This window comes from Camelus dromedarius, chromosome 36 (genome assembly GCF_036321535.1).
Source record: "Camelus dromedarius isolate mCamDro1 chromosome 36, mCamDro1.pat, whole genome shotgun sequence".
Lineage (NCBI taxonomy): Eukaryota > Metazoa > Chordata > Mammalia > Artiodactyla > Camelidae > Camelus > Camelus dromedarius.
In genome coordinates this window covers 7,695,331-7,713,177 of record NC_087471.1, presented here as the reverse complement: position 1 = coordinate 7,713,177, position 17,847 = coordinate 7,695,331, and the positions used below count along the sequence as shown (strand labels likewise).

At 42.9% G+C, this 17,847-nt stretch overlaps 1 protein-coding gene across 1 annotated transcript in view; it reads left to right on the top strand.

Annotated features, from left to right (window-relative positions):
* Positions 1 to 17,847, top strand: part of EBF2 (EBF transcription factor 2) — a 182,225-nt gene that overhangs the window by 120,538 nt on the left and 43,840 nt on the right. The window contains exon 7 of the mRNA XM_010995718.3: positions 7,678 to 7,759. Coding sequence (XP_010994020.1) covers positions 7,678 to 7,759 — 82 coding nt within the window. The remainder of the gene's footprint in view (positions 1 to 7,677; positions 7,760 to 17,847) is intronic.

Genomic DNA, 17,847 nt, shown 5'->3' with positions numbered 1-17,847 from the left:
GTAACGAAGGATCTGTTGCCAAACTGAAATGCCACTTCCAGGAGCCTGTAATTGGAGGATTTGCCGAATAGAAAACGGTTCAATGGGGCCGGCTGCCAGTTAGAAGCCAGAGTGAGTGTACACAGCTCTGTACTGTTCTGCCCCATCATGGTTTACTGGAAACAGTGCTGAGAATTTTGACCTACCATCTTCTTGTTGTGGTTGTGCAATCTGTTGTAATGGATTAATTACCTGTTCTTCTTTTCTGTTTAAAATCTCTCTCCCTTAAAAAACGGGCAGTTCTTCAAGTGGACTATATGCGAATATTGGAGAGATAAGCGATGCAGAGAGAACCAGGTTTGAATTTGGGGTAACTCCCCTCTGGTATCATTTTGCTTGGAAAATGGGCCTTTTTAAAGTGTGGTGGGGGAGAAGGGGCAATTCAGGGGAGGGGGGCTAGCAAGCAGTGAAGGAGTTAACTTACTAGGTACCAGGCGTTTATCCAAACACTTTGCATGGATAACTAATCTTCACTACTGGCCTAGGAAGTCAGTTTATTGAGGATAAAACTGAAGGTCCCTAACTTTTATGATAAATATTAAGCAATACTAATAATTGCAGAAGCCTTGACATCACGTGGAAATGGCTTGATAGGGACACCCCAGTGAGCTGCCACATACAGGACCGAAATAATCTGCTGCCAAAGCAATTAGCTTGCTGGTCTATTTAAAAATCTTCTGTGTAGGAGACTCGCATCCTGTGGGACATGCTTTCAAAATTTAGCTTTGGTGACTTATTCTCAAAAAATTTTTTCCAAGACTTAATTCAACTTCTTATGTTACACATTTGACTTCCGGCTTTTTTCTCCATGGTCTTGATGGATGAATGACCTTGACTCTTCCTCATCCACTCGATGATGTAACCTTTACATTCTTTTTGCAGAGGGCACCAGCTGTCTGGGCCATCTTTGGACCATGTGCAGTCTTGAGATGTCTTGTTTTTCAAATATCTTATAGACTTGCTTATCTTCCTCTGCAGATTCCAATAGAGCCACAGAATTTCTAGAGAATGGAGTCCTTGATAAGAAGGATAGATGTGTTTGTTTGTTTGCTTCTTTTGTTTTGTAACATGAAGAATGACTCGGTTCTTACAGAGACTAAGATGAAGGAAGAGACGTGATCCCCTGTGTAGATCCGTAAGGCACTCGTTTCCTCAAAAAAAAAGAGCTGTTTTGGCTACGTGTTCCATCTTTTCCTTCAGAAGAAAATAGCAAAGCTCCCACTTCATGTCTTTCTAAGAGTCAGAAAAACCTGAAGTCTGCTCTTAGCTTTTCCACTTACTAGCTGCTTGACTCTGGGCAAGAATCCAACCTTTCTGAGCCTTGTTTATCTCCTCTGTAAAACGGGGGCATTAATTCTCCTACTCTCAGAGTTGGGTGGATTCAGTGAAGTCATACATGGCAAATAATATGAAATCAATGAATATGGGTTATTTGTTATTATTATTACTACTATTATTATTATTGTTATAATCATTATCATAATTAGACTTTTAGCCAAAGGGAGCTAAGGAGACTGAATGCAATTAGAAGTAGGAAAATTCATTCCTTAAAACATTTCTGTGAACTTAAATTTTTCAGATCTGCAATGAGCTTTCATTGAAGTCGTCCAGGTGAATAAGCTTTGGCGGTAATACAACCCTTTAGGAATGTCTGTGGAGATGAAAGATTGAACCTACTCAGTTCATGTATTTATAATTACATTTTAAGGAATTGTTTAAATAAATGAATTGCACATAAGTGGATTGCATAGGAAATGAGTATTGGATTTAAGCTTAAATAACCCAGTCAGTCAAAAATTTTAAGTTATCTTCTCTTTCCATGGATCTTCTTGGGTCTTTGTACCAGCTGCCATCTACCAAGCAGATCTTAAGTACCAAGCATTCTCAGATGTCCCATTGTCACATTTTTTAGGGTGTAGCAAGGAGAACCAACTGGAAGTTTGACTTTCCAGAGTCTCTTTGTTTTTGTGAACTTGAGTGAGAGTCTTCTCAAGGCTCTTGGAGCTACAGGGGCTTTCTAATCTAGGCTGACACCTCAACTATCAATGGATTTATCAAGAGCACGTCATCTTCACGCCAAGGCAGGGGCCTCTGCTGCCCCTCTGCTATTTGGGCTGCCTGAGTTTGGATTCTGTTGGAGACTTTTGAAGGAGGAAAATGTGTTCTCTCTATTGTCAGCAGGTTCAAAGACGATATTACAGTTAAGACCTAGATGAAAGCTAGAACATTATCATCGTGTTTTACACTGGTCTCCAGTGGAAACCAATCACTTAGGGGTTCTCCTACTATATAAAGCAGAGTGAGCTGTCGTGTGGACTGTTCTCAGAGGGAAAACATGACCCCAGGGGGTGTGTCCACCAACACGGCTTCTCCATCTGCCTAGTCCTCCTAAGAGTGTGAGCATGAAAGAATCTTGGGAGAAGAGAGGCAACTGCCCATTTCTTTCAAATATAATTTGATGATCCAGCCCATCCCAACCTTCGGTAGTTCTCGGAAATTATCTGAGAGTGTTTTAAGAGAAGAGCGTTGTCTTTGTTTCAGAAGCATTCATAAACAGTGGAAGCCAATTATATTTTAATGTATTGAGCTCTGGAAAAGGAGGTTTAGCAGTTAATCCAGATAAAATGTGTCTTCCTCAAAAATCAATAGACGTAGACCTTTAAGCACCTACAGAGTTTGTGAGGCTATTGGGCTATTGTCAACTCTACACGTGGTTCACACTTTAGTGATCCAACCTGCTTGGGTAGCCATCGTGGCAGGGAGAGAACCAGATACAGCTTCCACACTCTTGGCCCTTGGAGACTGTGGGGTGTTCCCGTCTCCATGGTGTATAAGATGTGGCCATGTCATCACAGAAGCTATTTCCAGGGTAGCTGGAATTTAGATTTTTTTTAAGGGAATAAGGAATGAAATTTCAAGTGAAAGGTACTTTACATATTATTTTGCATGGAGTCAGGCTCTCCATAATAGTAGCTGTTACTAGTGCCAAGTTCACATTCTTTGATACACACCCTGGTCTAATCTTTTTCTTGAAAGAAGCCTTTGTGCCTTCCACAGTGCTTTCCTAAAGATTTTTTTGGTATTATAATTTTTTAGAAGGCACTAGATCTTGGATTTCTAATTGGAGCTAAATTGAATGGCCTCTTCCACAAATCTGGAGAAACAGTAGGCTGGTTTTTGTACTGGTCAGATCATTGGCTTGGAGTCTGGCATGAATATAAGGAGTTACCCTTCCTGCTCCCACCACCAGACCTTACTTGCACTCTATTTGCACAACTAGTTTGAGTCTCAGTTTTCATTTGGGATGGGCTCAGGACGTGTCTAGAGCCTCCCAAGAGCCACAATGCCGAGTGTTCTAATATTCCAGAGATTGGGAGAAGAGATTTATTGGGTATTAGGTAATCCCCTGGGATCTTATTCAGACCCATATTCAGGGGTCTCCAGATTCACCTCAGACACTGAAGAAGCACATTTTGAGTAGTTTGGCTCCAAGAGGGCAAGGATTTTGTCCACCTTGTTTCCTGTGGTGCAGAACCTTCTAGGTACAGACTTCACACTTAATAAATGACCAAATGAATAAATAAGTGAAGTCAGCAGGGGTTTTCAGTGGTAAGCATTTATTTCCACGCAGCCATCTTTGACCTAATGTGTCCCTTTTGGGGTGCCATAATCCTCTCTCTCACTCTCCAAGAAACCAGAATTCTTCATGGGTTTTTGTTGTTGTTGTTTTTGCTTTTTTCAGACAGTGTTTTCCGAAGTGTTTTTTAAACAGTTATATGGAGAGACAGTTTACATATGAAAAAGTTCACCCGTTCAAAGTGCATAATTCAATGGTTTTTAGCGTACTTACAGAGTTGTGCAACCATCACCCCAATCTAACTGGTGCAGGAAACACAGAACGCTGGATGGAGCTTGCTGCCAGAAAGACCCAGGTTCAAATCCTTGTTATGGCCACTGACAAACTGGATGATCTTGGGGCAAATTTCTTAAATTCTTGGCGCTTTTGTTTTTCCTAGCTATGAGATGATCTGTCACTCTTACATGTGTTGTGAGAAATAAATAAGTCATGATATCTGAAGCCTGGGGCGTGGAGCATGGCACAGAGCAGACATGTGGCAAGCCTGCTTTCCCTCCTCTCTGTGACCCCTGTGCCCTTCCGTTGCTGGACCACACAGGATGGTTAGCAGGGACAGAGATGGCTCTGACCTGGGATACTCCTGAACTCCCTTCTCCCACCTCAGAAGCACAGAGACAGGATCCTAAGGGAACAGTGCCTCTCGTTCCACAACCTGCCTGCCAACCTCTGGGTCCCACCAGCTCCGGCCAAGGCATCAGCCACGATGCCCCAGTTTGCACCAATCAGTGTTCCCTGCTTATTCTGACCTGTCGCTCCAAAAACCTCTGCACACACCCTCATTGGACTTCAATAAGTCACAGTGGTTTTTTTTTGGTCTTCAGTGGTTTCTTCTCCCAGCATTGCCATTTTGGAGGGTTCTCAAGTCTACACAATTTTCTTGGCAATCGTAGAATATTAAGGTTGGAAGAAACCCTAGAGATAATTCAGGTAAATTCTTTTAACAGTTGAAGAGACCAAAGGTCAGAGAAGTGAGGTAACTTGGTTACATGGTTGGTTGGTAGCAGGTCAAGATTAGGACACTGTCAACATTTAATGGACATCTGTGGGGGGCAGGATGCCTTTGGGTATGTTCTGTTGACTCCGCTGACCCAGGAACCCGATTGAAATCTGAAGGTTGAGTTCAGACATGGACCCCCCTGTCTGCTCTGCTTTATCTTATAAAACAAGGCTAAACCCGTAGCCGTCGGTGTTCACGCTTCAGGAATGAGATGAGAAGCCTTGCAGAGTGGACCACGCTAGGTGGTTATAACGTTTATGTAGTCGATGCTGTTTGGAGAAAGGGAAAATGACAGCTTCCATTGTGATGAGTATCTGCATGTTTGGTCTGAATCTTGTCATTCATGTGGGTTTCCCCCTTCCAAGGGCAGAGAGCTGACGTTTTCCAGGCTTCCGAGGGCTCTAGACCCTGGGGGATTGATTTGTTCCCTGCAAGTTACCCTGTGGTTAATGGATGGGATGGTTAGTAGAAGGTTCTGTACTCAGCCCTGAGCATAGGGGGTGGAGGGGGTGAAGGGGAGGGAGGTGGAAACATCAGTAAAAGAGAAATAATTCCTCTACACTGATTTCTAGGTTTACATCTAAAATACCCAGGCCGGAATTTCTGGTGCGAGCTGTTTAGAAACAGCTATGCTTTCTTTTAGAAAGTACGTACAGTGTAAGAGAACTTTGTCTCTTTCTCTCCCTCCTCCCTTCCTCCTCCACCCCTCTCTTTCCCTTTGTGAGCAGAATGTTACATCCTCAGCGTGCAGGGGGCAGTGCAGGTGATAAACTCGGACCCCAGGCCAGCAAAGGAGTCAAAACTGGTGGTTTTCTAGCCAAGGAACTGTTAAGGGTTCTAATTTAACATGAATAAATCCTTTCAGCAGCCCCCTTCTTTCCCTAAATCAATTTGATTTTATGTAAACACTTATCTCCTTTGCACTTTCATACCATTCATATAATAATAATGCCTTCTCGACATTAATGTTTTCAGCAGACACTTTGGGGAGAAGGGGGGCTGGGGAGGGGGGGTACAGCCCACAGAATGCATTATAAGGGGCCCGGTTGTGGCAAAACTTCCCCCAAAGCAAGGAGTTTGTAAGAAAAAGCACTCGATTTGGTGTTAGTAGGGAGAAAGGTGTAAATCACTATGGGGCGGGGTGTGGGAGGGCAAACGTGAGCTGAGGGCGGGGGGCGGTCGTCTGCAAAGAAGCTCACGTGAGAAAAAGGCAAGTTTGAAGTCTTTTGTGAGAGCATCTCCAGGCATTGTAAGTGGCTATAGGTGACTCTGCCAGGAATGCGGGCTCCCCTTCAAAAAGAAAATATTTGAATTCTGGTCAATCTGTTCTTAAATACAAACATGTCTCCTTTCCAACGCGCTCTGGCTGCTCTGGACAGACGTCCCGCTGCACTTTCGAAAGCAGAAGCAGGCTGTGAATTTGAACACTGCATAAAGCAGCAAGGAGCATTTTCTCTGCCTTCTCATCTGGAGATGTCTTGGATAAAGACCCTGGACACCTTCACGGCACAGGAAGCAATGCCTAAGCTCCCACCCCAGAAAAGATTCAGACAGAAGTGAAAAGCAGATGTTATCAAATAATGAAAAATTAAAAAACTTTTAGCTATTATTTCCAAATTCACACCCAACCTTATTCATAGACTGGGGTCAGGCACACTTGGCCAAATATTTTTGGCAAATCTATAGAAAATGCTCTGAAGAGACATTTACTCCTCTCTCTTCTTTCATCATTTACTGCTCACCTTCCCATCAGGTTTTCTTTTTTCTTTCTTTCTTCTTCTTTTTTAAGTGCTCAACACCATTAATTGGAGCACTCTCTAATTCTTTTGTGTGCTTGTTAAAGAAATAAAAATGAACAGAAGGTCACCCCAAGGGCATCTTACCCACCGTTGCTTTAAAATAGAATTTTAGGGGAGCATTGTGGATTGCTACTTATTTTTGTTGGTAAATCCTGGGGAAAAATGTATATCTTTTCCTTTAAAGTTCTAATTCAAGGCATGGATGTGAGAGTTCTGAAGGGACTTTGGGACTGCGGTAAAATTTCGTTGTCATAGTAACAGAAAGGGAAGTAGGCCTAGCTCACCTGGGACTTTAACACTGCAAAAGCGGGATTTTTTTTTTTTTTTTTTTTTAAGGAGAAGGACTCGGCAAGTGAAATAAATGAAAAACTTATTGTATTTTGAAACAAAATTCCAAACATTAAATAGGAAAATGGCTGGAAAGACCACTTCTGCCATTTTTCTTGGTTTGTGTACTCATCTGATCAAAGAAGCCCAATTTTAAAAGTGACAAAAAGGGGAGGGGAATATTAACTTAAAAATGTGTCTCATGAATGATAATCTCAGACCATTATTCTGTGCCTTTGTATTTTTCTGGATAATTTATAGAAGGTCTGAAAGGATATCCATACTTGTTATTAATCGTGAAAACCCCAGCATATATCTGCACAGATTGACTGTCTTTAGATGGTGACATATTATTTTCTGATTTTATATACATGGGTTGGAAATCCTGGCCTTCTTTTTGTGTGAGGGTGTATGTGTGAGGTGTGTGCACACGAAGGTGTGTGTGTGTGGCCAGCGGCAAGTCACACACGTGAGGAACCCTGGGATTCTGGGCCGAGTCCTGCCATTTTTAACCCTCTGGAGCAAGATATTTTTGTACAGAACGAGTTACTGCTGTCTGTGAAGCTTTTTTTCTTTTTTGGGGGGGGGGAGAGCATGCCCTAGTCACTCGGGGGGGGGGGGCGGGTGTACAAACCGGAACCCAGCCTGTGAGCCACAATCCTCAACAAACCTCAACAGTGATGGAGCCGACTTGGGACCGAAAACATCCAAATTTGCAAATTGCAGTGGGTCAGCCACATGCCTTCGCAGGCAGGGCTGGCTGAAATTCCCCAGACCTGAAATACAATCACTTTCCAATCCAATCTAATCTAAGGCAGATATATTCTCTCTTAAAAAATGTTTACTTACAAATGTAACACATTGCTTTCTCTTCGCAGATTCTTTTTAAAATTTTTCCTCAAGTGCAATCAGAATTGTTTGAAAACAGCAGGAAACCCAAGGGACATGAGAAGGTTTCAGGTAAGGGGCCTGCAGTTTTTTTCCTGGTAAATAAGTCATCCTGTTTTCTCTCTCCTTAGCACTCTTTTTCCCTCTTTTCCTTAGAAAACATTATTCACTGATGCTGCAAACAATAAAAAAGATAACTTTCAATGATAACCCTCCTTAGATGGTACTGAGGGTCCCTTCATTTTGTAGTGTTCAGGCCTTCTGTCTCCACTGCCAGAGCCCCAGGGGAGGGGCACCAGCCCATGCTGGAGATTTGATTTTAAGCCCTCAGGCTGCCCTTCGCACACACAGCTGCCCACAGCAGGAACTGTGTTCGTGATATTCAGCCACCTTGGGATTTTTCAAAGCAGCTTCTCGGTGCTTTCTGCAAGCAACAGCCTCTTGCTTTCCTTTGCCACCGATTAACTATTCGGTGGTCTGTCCCAGAGTCTCGGGGAGAGCAGTAGCCCAGGCAGCCGTGGTCACTTTAAGATCGCGGCATGACAACAAGACCCGCGGGACAGTGACCCAGCTGCCTGGCAGTTAAATCTGCCACCGGTTTCATCACCCTTGCCACTGATGTACTGGGGATACAAGCTAATAAAAACACAGAGCGAGGCAAAGTGTGTCAGGTTGGAGATGTGAGGAACTGTAGCCCCTCCTGGCCCCCTTCCTTAATCTTTGAAGGACCCCTGTTTAATCCACCAAATGGCTTTCCTGCCATTCACTTTTCCCGCCCAATAGAAATACATCCTGCTCCTCCCTGCATGGAAAAATTGAAAAGATGTTAAAAAATAGTATGCAAGCTTGAGACTTAAAAAACAAAACAAAACCCTGGCAGCCATCTGAGAGATGGCATTACTAGCCTCACGTTTCAGGTGGGGAAAGTGAGGTTCTGGAAGTTTAAGTAACTCACCTCTAAGCACAGGAAGGAGGTGGTGGAGCCGGGAGCGGAGAGGAGCTGTCTGATCAGACTCTTCCCGCTGGACCCTGGGTTTGCGGCGTGTTTGCAGCTCCTGGGTCTATGCTTTGCTCTTGCCTTTTTGGAATTCTTAATTCTTTCTTTTTTTTTTTTTTTTTAATGGAGGTACTGGGGACTGAACCCAGGACCTCATGCATGCTAAGCATGCGCTTTAACTGAGCTACTACTCTCCCCCAATAATTTCCGAACGAGGGGCTGCCCATATTCTTTCTACACGGGACCCCTCCCCCCAAGTTATGTAGCTGCTCCTGCCTGTCACTCAGAGAGCTTCTGTGGTTTAGCAACAGAGTCATTAAAGAGTTACTAGGGGACATGGACACACACAAGGCCAGTGAGCACGACCTTGAAAAACAAAATTTCCTGTAATTTTTTCCACCACATCGTGGGTATCAAACAGTCTTGCTGTGGTCAGGACTATTTTGTTTGTTTGTTTGTTTAACACTAATACCAGCCTCTCTTAAAAAAGTTCAGCCCCTCCTCCCCACCCTGCAGACTCTTCCCTTGGTATATGATATGAAGACAAACAGAAATAAAATGATTTCCTTGTGGGTCAAGCAGGAACGTTGTGCACAGTGGAAGTTTGTGGTACTCAGTATTCTAAATGGAAACAAATACTTTCAGCCCAAAAAAGAGTGAAATTCAAAATCCAAAGTGCCCAGATGACCAAGGCTTAGCTTTCACATCCAAAGAAACAAGAGGCAAGGAAAGAAGCTAGCAGCTCAGTCATATCCATCCTTACTCTCCACCATCCCTTCCAAAGAGTGTTAAATTTGAGAAGTCACTCGTAAGAGACTTTTCATTGAATACACGGCCATTCTGTATATCCCAAATGTTAGAAATGTACTCGCTAAGCAAATGCACCTAACATTTCCTCTATTTTTTTAGTTATTTACTAAGTTTTTAACATGCCTGAATTTTTAACAGAGTTAGAATAAATATTGTTGATCTCAAAATGACAAGGAATTCTCATCCTATGGGAATGTATTTGACATCTGCAAAGACAAGGGAAAAAAAATTTTTTTTAAGTTTGTGGATTCTATGATTTCTTGTTTCTGGGGGAGAGCTAAAGTCAACTGGAAAAAAAATTTTGCATTTTTTATTGAGATAAAATTCATATAACACATATTCACCATTTTAACCATTTTAAATTGTGCAATCCAGTGGCTTTTAGAATATTCACAATGTTGTCAGTCATCACCACCATGTAATTTCAGAACATTCCATCATCCCCAGAAGAAACCCCATACTTTCCAATTCTCTTTTCTCTCCACCCACTGACAACTGCTAATCTACTTTCTGTCTCTACAGATTTGTCTATTCTGGACATTTTATATAAATGGAATCATACAACATGTGGCCTTTTGTATCTGGTTTCTTTCACTTAGCATAATGTTTTTAAGGTCCATCCATGTTGTAGCATGTATCAGAATTTCATTCCTTTTTATGGCTGAATAATATTCCATTGTGAGAATATGCCACGTTTTGTTTATTCGAACATCAGTTGATGGATACTTGAGTTGTTTCTCCTTTTTGGATTTTATAAATAATGCTGTTATGAACATTTGTGTTCAGGTTTTTCTGTGAACATGTTTTTGATTCTCTTGAGTATATACATACATACCTAAGCGTAGAATTTCTGGGTCATGTGGTAACTCCATCTTTAACTTTTTGAGGAACTGTCAAAGCATTTTCCACAGTGGCTGCACTATTTTCCCTTCCCATCAGTAATGTACGAAGGTCCCAGTTTCTCCATATCTTTGCCACTGGCTTGTTTTTTTCTGTTTAAAAAGAAAAAAATCCTAGCCATCCTGTAAGTGTGATGTGGTATCTCATTATGGTTTTGATTTGTCTTTCCCTAATGGCTAATGATGTTGAGCATCTTTTCATGTACATTTTGGCCATTTGTATATCTTCTTTGGAGAAATTACTCAAATCCTTTGCCCATTTTCGAATGGGGGTTTTATTGTTGAGTCATAAGAGTTCTTTTTTATTTGGAGTACTTATCAGATAAGGTGATTTGCAAATATTTTCTTCTCATTCTAACACTGGTTTTTCTCTTTTTTTAATTGAAGTACAGTCAATTACAACATGTCAATCTCTGGTGTACAGCACGATGTCCCAGGCATGCATATACGTACATATATCCATGCTACCACTGAGCTATACCCTCCCCCCAAATTAATTTTTAAGAGAGCGAAAGAAAAAGAAGGAAGGAAGGAAGGAAGGAAAAAAAGGAAAGTATCTAAATCCATGGACCATGCAGGCAGAAAATCACTTCCACCCTCCTTGAAATGGAACCATTAGGTAGACATCCAGATTAGTAGCTCAACGAAGGAAAGGAAAAGAAATTTATATCTAGCTCAAGCTGGCAGGCCTGTTAAGACATAATGAACCCTGTTCTTTATTTCTCTGCAGTGTGGGTGGAGAGCAGGCAGTTGGAAAATCCAAGGAAGGTCAAGCCATTTTCTTGGAGGAGTCAGGCATGTTGTCATTTCCCACATTCAAATCCTGAAACACAGTGGAAGTTGACGACGATCAGGGCTGTTGTTGCCAGCTCGCTGTCACAGATAGGCTGGCTGGGTCTGCTCCAGGTCAGAGGGAAAATGCAGGTGCCCTCACTCACTCACTTATTCACCCGACCACTGAGGAAATTCTGTGTGCCAGGCGCTATCCTAGGTGCTGGAGATTCATCAGCAATCGAAACAGATAAAATTCCTCCACCCTGAAGGGACTTATATCCTAGTGGGGAGATAAGGAAAATAAGATAAGTGAGTGATTTATGTAGCTTAGCTCTGCTTCTCTGTGATCTTCAACTGAGCCGCCTGGAAGCACAGGGGCTTTTGTGCTGTCGTCCTTGGATTGTCTGCAGGGACTCAGCGGTGTGGTCCAGTACAGACAGTATGGGAGCCCGATGATTCCTGCCATTATAATAATAGCAAGCGTGGGTGCTTCCGAATAGCTTTCAGAGCTTCCCGCAGCATCAGCTGTCATAGGACACTGATGTCAGCAGATGGCTTACTTGACATTGGGAAGCTTAGAAGCCTGGGTACCAGTCCCCCCCACTTCCCTTGCCCCACCTCACAAGGACTCTGTTTTAAACAGATCTGACCACTGCAGAGGACTAGGGTATCTCCCATCACATGGGTGGCACCAACCTGTGCATTCGTTGTTATGGAGTTGGCAGCAGGTGCCTTGAATGTCCAGCTATAGAATCATCTAAAATGAATTCCTTCATTCTGACTTTTGTAGCTTTCTCGTTATTGGGATAAAGATTCTTCCTGTCATTTGCTGAACTTTTCTGAGGGACTCTTGGGTGTCTCAAGTTCACCCTTTAAATTATTCCTTTTTAGATTAGGTCTACCAAAGTAATCATTTTTAAAAATATATCTATGCGAAGGAGAGGACAGAGATACATATACAGGCCATCTTTGGCTTCAAAAGATGAGAGGTTAAGACGTGTGGCGGGGCACATACATTTCTCGTGAAAGAAAGTCATTTCCGGGGCCAGACAGGGAAAGACACCTGTGCTGCGCTGATTCCTGTTCGGTTGTAGGGATTTGCTCACAACCCCAGGGGGACCCGCTGGAAGGGCCTGGAGGGGGGAGGGGAGCGCTGGTGCTTAGCGAGGACACACCTAGCAGGTGTGGCAGGCCTCTAAGGAACAGAGCAGAAAGGCGTGGTGGTGGGAAGGCTCCAAGGTCTCCTCATCAGAATGGAGAAAGGAAGTGAGGTGAATGCGGACTGACGCCATCCGGGTAGTGGGATAATGTGAGCCGCCTGGAGCCTGTTACTGCACCAGGACAATGGGGACGTTTGTGTGGACGGCAAAGACACCTCGCCACACACACACAGCTGGGCGGTAGCCATCCGTCTATTTGACTAAACGATCCGAGGGCAAAGGGCAGGGCTGCTCATGTCTTGGAACAGGGCCAAGCTCCGTCCAACAAACCCTCACGATTTCTTAAACCCCAGCTCTGATATAAAATGTTTTAATGGCACCCCCATCTATTTTCCCTAAATAAAAAATGGCGAATGTTCCTCTCACCCCCGTGGAAGAGGGAAGCGAGAAGTTAAATGAACTCCAAATGGTAAAAATTTAATATGGCTCCAGCTGCCTGCAGGTTTCTTCAGTTCAGATCTTTCAGTTCAAGACCCACTCCAGCTGCTCTGTGATCTCACCCACCGTGTGAAGGTTGCTGGGCTACTGAGCACCAGTTTTAAAGCACATAATGAAAAGCACTTGACTTATGGCCTCTCTGATCAACAGGTGAGTCCGTTGTCTGGTGGTAAAACAAATCCTAGAGCCCAAGTTAAGAAACAAGAATTATCTATTTGGAGCCTGAAAAACACCTCTGAGGGTCTGAGGCTCTCTCTCCCAGTCCGAGGCTGTAAGCTTGGGGAAGGCGTTTGATGGGTTACGCCAAGCTTTTGTCTGTTTGACAGTAAACCCTTCTGCCCCCACCCCTACCCCCACCCCTGACTTTTGGTATCTCAAATGGGGACAAGAATTAGGTTTCAAGGATTTTGACCAACTCACCTAAGAAATGTGTTTTGAATTATTTGTGGCAGAAAAGGGAGAGAAATAAAAGCAGTTCGTTGCCTATATAACTTTTGGGAAACGATACGTCAGATTTCAGTTAGGTGGAAACAAAACCTAAATGCTCAAGCATTTTAAGAGGCTCAAATGTGGGCACTGAAACCTACCCTTGAACACATTCCAGAACAATCAGATGCAGAACTTCCTGGAAAGCCAAGCTTTCTTAGTTTTACAATAGAAGTGCATAGATTCTTAAGCTGCTTATGGGACCTACATGCTCCTGGATTTTGATGGATGACAGGTGATTCACGAGGTCTCCGGGGATGGAGTTTGGGGAAACAGAACGGCCCAGCCAAATCAGGAACTGCATCAAATCTGTTAAGGCTCCCCAGTGGCCCTCAAAACGTTTGCTAGTAAAATACTGCCCTTGACCACAACATTCCCACTTGGCATACATTTCAGATGGGAAAAACAATGGGTTCAATGGAATAAAATGAGGTAGCGTGGAGGCAGCAAGTATCTGTGGCCTTTGAGATGCAGCGAAATTTATTTGTAAAGCAGGTTAATGACCTTCGGGCTTCCTGATGACATAAAAGGCAGGTTAAAAAAATTGCCACTTGATTTCTGTATCAACTGGATTTTTAACAAATTAATTAATTAATCGATTGATTGATTTTTAATGCAGGTGCTGGGGATTGAACCCAAAACCTCATACATGCTAAGCATGCACTCTACCACTGAGCTATATACCCTCCCCCCTCAACTGGATTTTTTAAAACACGCTCTCAAAGATGTCCATCTTAAGCCAGATTTGCCAAAACAGGCCAGCAGACACACTCTTCGGCATACTCCTCCACTTACGCCACTCAGATTTTTTTTTTAAGTGCCAGAGTCATCATTCTGGTAACCTCGAGTTGTATAACCCAAGTTTCTCAACTCTTCAAGGCCAAGCTCAAATCTCATTTTCTTGATGAAAATGTTTGTGACTGCCTTCAGCTTGGGTTAATTTTCTTACCTTTGGACTCCCAGCGTGCACAGTGGTCACAGGCTTCAGCCCCCCAGTTGTGTCTCACCATATAGTAATATCTTCTGATTATGGGTCATGCTTTTTCTGTCTCATCAACTGCCTGGTAAGCTCCTTGCGGCTGTGACAGTGTTTTCTGTAGGCCTCCACTGTCGGTGACACAGTGCCTGGGAAGGTCCAAAGATATCTGTGACTCACTGAAACCCAGCGCTGTCTGGTGAGGGTTAAGAAAGTATCTTCCTGGGACTTATGTCATTAATGCCACTGCCCCTCCCTTGCTGTGAGCAACTCCAGAACGCCCCACATCTGTCTCAGCAGCAATCAGCTTGGCGTTCTCTCTATGGTATTTGATCCTCAACTGAACAGAAAATGTAGCCTCAGGGAATATGAAACAACAGTGATTGCTAAGAGTTCTGGGAATTCCTTAAAAAAAAAAAAAGATGACAAAATCCATACTTATGGGGTATGTAGTTTTTTAAGGTAATCTTGGAGACTCTGGAGTCTAGTAACAAAGAAGAATCTGGGCTTTAAATCTGGCTTGAAAATATGATGTGTGCCAGGAATAAAGAGGAAGGGAGAAAGAATTTGCAGTAGCCAATTTGTTTGTTCTCAGCCTGGGTTGAATTATGGAGGCTTAGACAAAATTGTTTCATCAGATTCTTCTTGCCAAATGTGAGGATTAGCCAGTGTATAAAAACATCAGTGGAGTATTTCTCCTCACAGTTACGGACTCCAAACCTGGTTGCCCACCACAACCAGAAGTCTGTCTTGATTTTCCCTGTCCCTTTAATGGTCTCTGTGTCTCTTGCTTTCTTCCACAGGTGGAAAATAAAATCCCACATAATAGTTATGCTTCGGGAAAGCTGAAATAACATATATAGCAACCGAACGCTTATAAGGGGAAAGCACACCATGAATTTAACTCCATTTCCAGATGTAAAATGTCATAAAGAATTTTTTTCCATACTTGGCCAAATGACAAGAATTTTCAAGACCATTTTTTTTTAGCTTGGTGCGCGCATGTTTGTAAGTACGTATCAGAGTCATCCACGTTGAGTGGGCTGTAAATGCAATGTATTGTAGCTTTACTAAGATTAAACCATCAAAGACCCCACGTTTAGCTTGGAGGCACATGACCCTCATGGACACGGAGGAGAAATATGTCTGACTAATGGTAGAATTGGGTGTGTTTCCAAAGCAAGAATTTTGATCCAAATAGGGAGATTTCCAACCAACATAATTACTCTCCAGTGACTACAGACACTGGGATTCTCGTCTGTTTCAAAGAGCAGATCATTTAGTCATTTCACACATTTTTCATTTTGACTCCCCTTTTTTCTTTTACCTTCTTGGCTGAGGCTTAGGGTCTCGGTAGGAACACCTGGGCATGGGCTGAGAAAGGTTGGCTAGGACTAAGATCCAAGCTGGTCATTCCTCTGATTTATGTCACTCAACTAAATCAGACAGTTTGAGCTTGGAGAAGGCTAGATTTTTTTTTTTTTTTGTAAAAGTCCCTTATGGCACATACCATCATTCTGATACCAAAGAAACAGTTCTTCTCGACTAAACGAAAATTAGTTGTACAGGCAGATTAACGGATGTGTCCACCCAAAGGGTAACTCCCACCGTGGCCTTTTATAGGCAGGAAAGAACGCTTTACAACTCAGCTCCTGCTTTGTATAAATTATTAGAGCAGGGGACATGGGAGTGCTTTTGGGTAATGAGAAGAAAAATATAATTTGAGAGAACCAATCCGTTTCCTTGAGTCCCTTTAGCAGATGGTTAACACAGTCGTAGATTTTGTTCTTAGAACTTTCTTGTCCTTTTCAAGGGGAGATACATATTTTTAAAATTCATGTTTCTAATTCTGTATAATCAGCTAGAAAACTGCCATCTAATTGGGTGATTCCAAATGGAACCTACACGGTCACACCCCAGTTGGTCTATGTTTATTGATTTGGCCTCACCAAAAATTAGAGATTGCACTAAGCAAAATGAGGAGTGGTAAAAAGTGAAAAACTTTTAAAAATGCAAGTGAAATGGCGGGGTGGGTATAGCTCAGTGGTAGAGTGCATGCTTAGTATGCAGGAGGTCCTGGTTCAATCCCCAGTACCTCCATTAAAAAAAAAAATGCAAGCAGTTTCAACTGATCCCTACTTTTCTTTCTTGGAACCTTGACTTAAAGATACCACATCATAAGTGGTATTTGCATGAATGTCACTGACTGTTGCTTTTGTGTTGAATTGCAAGGTGCCAGTTGAGGAGAGCTGTAATCTACCATGGCTTGGTTTTCAGATCCTCAGGCTCTCCTGTTGGAGCTTTGAGCTGAAATACAGATACACCAGCTATGAGAAACAAATGAAAGCTGTCACCAGTGTCAACAGCAAAAGCCGGGGGTCCATCCCACACAAATTATGGACATCTGTATTCCTAATTGGCATCCTTTTGGGCCGTGCCAGGAGAAAGTCAGTGCCAGGAGAGTCTGACAGCTCTAGAAAAGACTAAGTCTCAGGTTTAGGTGGTGGGAGACGCCGATGAGGCACGGAAGTTCTTTTGTATGCAGTACTCTCCAGACGCTTGTTATAATACTTGAGACTTTCAGCTTCAGGTACCTCCACCCTTTGTCACCCTTTGTCAGTACTGCATTCGCTACTCCTAACACAGATCAGTTTGTGATCTTAGGAGAACAAGTGGATGGTTCTGCGATCAGAAGATGGTTGGCAAAGATGCCTACAAATAGTTAACAAGGTAATGGTAAGAAATGTTGACCTTGATTTGTTTAGCTAAGATGTAAAGATTTTTGAAGGTCAAAGGTGTCCTTGTGTAGTGTTTTGGAGTCTAACTGTGTCTGACCCTCTAACATTAAGCTGCTGTGGCCTGCAGTTTTGAAGAGTGAAGCAAACCAGGGGGAAAGAGGGAAGGGGGAGAGAACAGGAAATGGAGTGAGGTGTTTCAGGAAGTTGTCAGGGGTTGACTGATTGATTCCAGATGGAAAAGGTCAGCCTTCGTGACCCAGGAAATACTCACTAGGGGAAAGAAGCTGGCTGGTGGAAGGGGAAGGCCTGGGAGGGAGACGCTGTCGGAATGCACGTTTCACTTCCTTTCGTCTTCAAACCTTTAGAAACATTAACTTCTCTGAATAGAATAATATCGATGTTGTCACTGTTCATCAGAAAACAGTGAAGGAAGTTAAATTCGTTTGAATGTACCAGTTGCATCTTCGCCTCCGTCATGCAATTCATTCTTCCAGAAGGAGGGCGAATATTTGGAAAAGTCAGTATTTGTGTGTGTCTCCACCAAACAAGTCTGGTTGCACGTGGTGGAGTTTGTGAACTAAATCCTTTACATTTTGCAAATTCAGTTAAATTGGCAGGCTCTCCTGGATGCCTCAGAGCCTAAGATATTTGGAATATTAAAAACGAGAGCTTGCCTCATATCTATCTATATATATATACAGGCACACGCACATACATTTGGACATAATTTAAAATCTTGTAATAAATTTTGCAGACACTGAAATAATTCAGGTTAATTCCCTTGCTGTCATGAGGGGCCCACGCTGGCCAGCAAGAGATTAA